Here is a 5501-nt window from a genome sequence, read left to right as displayed (position 1 = left end):
TAGCCTGCAAGGTACTTGTTAAGCTTAAGGTTCTGTATTGATTTTAGCTAGTTATCTTTTAGCTAACATTACCTGCATCCAGCAGCTTTACTCAACTCAGTCGGTTAGTTTGGAGGGAAAAACTGTGAAAAGTTCTTTGCGTTTTGCTGGTTTGCTGCCGTGATTCTAACACAAACCTACGTAGCTCTGCACAGCAGCAGCAGGTCTCCTTGACAGGTGGAAACCCAGCGCGAGTGTCGCCCATGTTGCGTTTAAAGGTGGCTCGGAAAAACAGGTTACACCATGTTAACAACTGATTAAACAGTTTTAACTGCTGATAAAAGTGACAGAGGACACAAATATGGGAAGTGTGGAAGCCTCTACTGTATCAAATTGACAGAGGAATAACAGAGAGTTGGCCATTCTAAGGTAAAAACCCAGCGCATACAGTGTTCATGTTTTGTTTTGTTTTTTCATCCAGATGGCTTCCCGCGCCCCCCTTGCAATGACACGGCGCCCCCCCTTAGGGGGCGCGCCCCACAGTTTGGGAACCTCTGCTTTAGACTACAGTTGGCCACAAACTACATGTATTATCACCCAAACTTTAAGACCTGATAACTTTACAAGAAATCAAATAGTAACAAACTAATACTCAAGTATTAACTTTTATAAGATTTGACTAATGGAGCACAAACGAATAAAGTTTGTAGTAATTTGATTAATAGATCAAATTACTACAAAAATGTTAAAGTTGACCATAATTAATTAAAGTAGATCTTCAACAAACCGACGCTTAACTTTGGTTTGTTGAGGAGACAAACAATCTTCTGAGTAAAGTTGTTCAGGGGTCAAAGAGCAGTGTTGACATTTTGACATCTATCTGCTGCTTGGTATCAAGAAGGAAGGCCTCAATGATTTCTTGGTTAATATGTAACTTATCTGGCTATTACACAATTGTGTAGTAATGTTGTCAGTTGCTAATGATAATTAAAGCCTTCAGCACAATGAAGTGATTTTAAATTCTGGTCATATCTAAGAGATCACAAGACGAGACAAGAAGAAGACAAGAAAATATCTCCTGAACAATATACCCAAATAAATAAATCCTGTTCTCAGTTCTAACAGTCTTAACATCTGTGCTCATGTTTTCCTTAATACTCTAGATAACATCAGAAATCAATCCAGCTTGTGCATGTACGCACAAACGGTTAAAAATTCCAGTTTGTCACAACAATATTTATTGGACTGAATGAACTGTGACAAGGTGTTGGTCACCCCACCCCCAGCAAACACCCCCACTCAAATCCCTCTCTATCTGCTATCTTCCGGGAACACTAATAGGCTCCTTGCAGAGTAATGTGACCAATTGAATCCTCCTGGCCCTGGAGCTCGATGCTGCACCTCACAGTGGAGTAAAGAGCAGCACGCTCAGTCACACTCAGAGACAACCTCAGAGGAGAGAAATTTTCCTCCCCCCACACTTTTTCTGTTGGACTCCTTTTGGGATTTTGAACCCCCATTTTTCCAAGGAATCGGTGGCGCTCTCTGAATGAGCCGCAGTCCTGTGTCTGCTTAACAGAGCCAGTCTAAGGGGAACAGGTCAAAGGGCTCCAGGTTGGCCCTGAGTGCAGCTCTAGGTGAGTACGAGTCCCAGCATGATGCTGTCCTGGGGTGAGGTTCTGATACCCGGATGGAACAATCGGTGATCAAATCAGACATGGGGATTGGTTACAGCTGAAGAGTTTTTTCTGGAGCAACACAGAGAAAGTTTGTGTGCATTTAATTGTTGTTATCAAAGGCTGTAAAGAAAGATGTTTTCAGCTTAGTTTTTTTTTTTTCTAAAACTATTCGTTGGAATCAGAGTGAACTAAGAGTTGGTAATCAACCAACAGACCGAAAACAAGTCCAAGTATTCATCTTTAAATGAATTTAGATTGTTAGATGTCTGATGTTGCAGTTCAGACATGCTGTGAAGTGATAAAGTTAAAAATGTAGAAAACAGTGGCAGCTGATCACACATTACATAAACCTCTGCACGAGCCCAAAGTAATGAGCACCGTGTCTCTGATGTGCTGCTTCACGCAATCAGAAATAACTTCAACTGCAAAAACTCTGTAATGATACAGTCACATGAAACACTGAGTATGTTTCTGCTGGCAGACATTTTTTAATAAAAGCTATAGATTAGTTAGTTTTGTTATAGCAAAGTGATGCTGTTCTTTTGTTGTCATAGTGCTAAATCCATGGTGTAATCATGTCAAAAAACATGAAGGAGTCTTCAGGAATCCATAATGAATCAGTTTACGTTTTAATGATCATTTATGTGTGATGACATTTGTATGTAAAAAAAATCAAGTTGTATTTTATAGGATACACAGTATAATTCAGAACGCCTAAAGCTCTGCTGATCTCTGCCTCAGTTAAGGTCAGAGTTCATGGTTGAACAATAAGAAAGGTGATCAGATCAGAACCACTGCTTATCAAAAAGAACTCAAAGGCCCATGTCACCTTTACCAAAAAGTTCTTAATGATATTCATGACATTTAGAAAAATATTCTGTTGACTGATTAGATTACAGTGGGATGTGTTGGGTCCCGTTGTGGGTACTGGTACATCCACCATAAAATAATCAGCATTTCCTTAAAACAACATCATCATTTCAGTCCAGGAAACGCTGCAGAGATCCTCCATCTACAAGCTTGTCCAGGAAGTCTTTTATCCCACACGATGATCTGTTTTATTGACGGAACCTTGAATTCTGCTCTTTACCAGAAAACCTTGTCAGGAGAAAAATCTGCCATCCTAAACTGAAGCATATGTAGGTTATGCAGCCATACAAGGAGGAGGATGATCAGGGTTGTCCATAATATTCTTGATTTTGTGAAGAATTCTTCTTTGCGCCATCATTTTCCAGAGTTTAATATGACCTTAATAATCATTCATTCTTGAAAATCTATCAAATGTGGCTGAATTGGAAGCAGTTCTGCAAAGTAGAGGGGTACAAAGTTCCTCCCCAGTTCCCATGTGGGATGGCAGTGACCCTCACTGCCATCCCACATGTTTGGACTGGAGGCATCATCCATTATTAAGTTGGGCCAGGCTGGTTTTCTTAGCTTTAGACATTTAATAAATCACGTCATCATTTGAAAGTATAATTAATGATCTGAAACATGTAAGTCTGATCAACAAGTTCTTTCACAGCTCAGTCTGATGGTAGTCTAGAGTCATTTCCGGACATGCCGTATGTAAAACAGAACTACGCTGACACTATGCTAATATCCTCATCCCTCATAGCTGGTTCCATCAGAACTGTCTCAGTTTCAGTGGACTTGAAAGTGAGACATGTGACAGTCTTGCTGAGTGTTATCCAACTATTGTTTATTCTGGGAAGAGTAAATTTTCCAACCAAATCACTCCAGACCCAACCTAAATGCTGAAGCATGGCAACACAAGTTTTAACTTTGAAGAATAGAAAAAGCACAATAATAAAACCACTCAAAGACATTGAGTGGTTTTATTCATGGAATGGAGAGATTTGTTATTTGTGAAGAGTCATACAGCCATGCAGGGAAAGCTCCCTGCAAGACACATTCCTACTCTGCATGTCACTGTGTTGCTCAGACTGATTCCCAGCTGAGAGCCGCTCTAATCTCCTGGCAACAATATTGACATAGAAATAGAAACTCTGCAGAATGCAGAAGTCTAGCTGTCAGACTATCAGGGCTGCCGGCACATACATCCCCTACAGCTGCTTAAATTAAACATGACTGTTCTGTACATTCAACCTAATTTTGAGAATCTGTTTTGGCCCATTTCATGAAAACAAGGACCCTAAAATCAGTTGATTTCAACATGTCCAGAACTGATTCCATGACCAGACCTGTCAATAAGAAGCTTCAGAACAAAACATCTCGAATTTGAATATTCAATGAAAATGTAAAAATGTCCATGTTTAGTAGTTTTATTATTTTTTGCACTTTCAATTCACACCGTATCCACAAACTATGTTCACAACCATATTTATCAATAACTGGAGCAGAGCCTGAGGCTGAATAAAGCCTGAGCAATAAAGAAAGGAGCAGCTTCAGAGTGTTACTGCTGATCAGTCACATGAGTTCCTCTGAAAGAACATAACTATCAAAGTTTAAAAATTATGTTACTATCATTAATTTTTAATTTTTTCTTTTTTTCAGGGTCAATTTTGTTTGCCCTGTTTGAGATCTGCCTGCAACCATGACAACCAAAACCAACAGTAGCGTTCTGGCTGGCAAAGCGTCCTCCTACCCCTTGTTGTCTTCTCCCCCTCGTCAGCGTCTAGTCACCAAAGATGGACACTGTACGCTTAATACCCCTGCCTGCCCCTCAGACTCGTGGCGCAGGAGCTGGGGCAGAGTCTGGCTGCTGGCGCTGCAGGATTTGTGGGGACTATTGGTGAGTCTGCGCTGGAGATGGGTACTCCTCGCCTTCTGTGCATCCTTCATTGCCCACTGGCTGTTGTTTGCCTGCTTGTGGTACTTGCTGGCCCATCTCAATGGAGACCTTGCTGTGAAAAATCATGATGACCCCCCACAGGATCACGTGGTTTGCGTGAAACATATTACAAGTTTCACTGCTGCCTTCTCCTTCTCTCTTGAGACCCAGCTGACCATTGGCTATGGCACCATGTTCCCCAGTGGAGACTGTCCCAGTGCTATAGCACTGCTGGCTGTGCAGATGCTCCTGGGGCTTATGCTGGAGGCCTTCATCACAGGTACAAATTCTGACCAAAGCATGAGCGAACACTCTATGCTAGACGTAATAAACGTATCTGCAGTGAGGCTGTGCTCAGGAATTAGGCAAAATGTAATACTGGCAAAGAACTACAGAATTAAATGCAACAAATTCAACAAAATGTGATGAATGTAAGAAAATCACCATATTTGATCTTTAAAGGTTCAAGAACATCATGTGAATTCATTAACTATGCTTTAATAAAAGTAGAGCATATATTTTCTCTTTTTTTATAAATACCATCTGATACTTTTGGTGTTTAAATTCTTACAGAACATACAAAATATTAGAATCAGTCAGGAAGCAGGTATTGGATATAATTCTTCATTTAAAGAGTATATTTTTAATCAGACATGTATTTAATTATTTTTTGAGCAACTGATTTGGTTTTGATGACAGTCGGAGTGAGACATCGTGGTTACATGGTCCTTAATGAGTCACAGTATATAAGGCATGGACTTAAGGAAATAATATGTAAGAGACAAATGTTTGTTTCTCAAATAAAATGTGAATGAACAGAAAAGAACAAGTAAAAATAAACATGATTGCAACCCCGGAAGGATAAGAAGGTGTAGACAATGAACGTATGGATGGATAGTGTCAACTCTTGGAGTGAAAACCTTTTACTCTGTTTTGCAGTAGAGATCCTTGTAGAAGTGTTCATCATGCATCCAAACAACCACAGCTCTCAGACAAACATATATAGCTGTTATTTAGAGGTAGTAGTAAATCTGGCAGTCATGCTTCTGGAC

The 5501-nt window shown here is 40.1% G+C and overlaps 1 protein-coding gene across 2 annotated transcripts in view; it reads left to right on the top strand.

The window, feature by feature from the left end:
- The first annotated feature begins 1336 nt into the window (after nucleotides 1-1336).
- The window catches only part of kcnj13 (potassium inwardly rectifying channel subfamily J member 13), a 16051-nt gene continuing 11886 nt past the window's right edge, over nucleotides 1337-5501 (top strand). The window contains exons 1-3 of one of the 2 annotated variants that reach the window (XM_015053303.1): nucleotides 1337-1616; nucleotides 4173-4410; nucleotides 4615-4729. In XM_015053303.1, the coding sequence (XP_014908789.1) occupies nucleotides 4213-4410; nucleotides 4615-4729 (313 nt within the window). In that variant the 5' untranslated portion in view covers nucleotides 1337-1616; nucleotides 4173-4212. Of the gene's footprint in view, nucleotides 1617-4172; nucleotides 4730-5501 lie in introns of both variants that reach the window. The other variant, XM_015053302.1, reaches the window with a different exon arrangement.

The sequence above is a fragment of the Poecilia latipinna genome, unplaced genomic scaffold, assembly GCF_001443285.1.
Source record: "Poecilia latipinna isolate Pla-1442-1.1 unplaced genomic scaffold, P_latipinna-1.0 Scaffold1173, whole genome shotgun sequence".
NCBI classification, from domain to species: Eukaryota; Metazoa; Chordata; class Actinopteri; order Cyprinodontiformes; family Poeciliidae; genus Poecilia; species Poecilia latipinna.
This window is presented reverse-complemented; position numbering and strand designations above follow the sequence as displayed.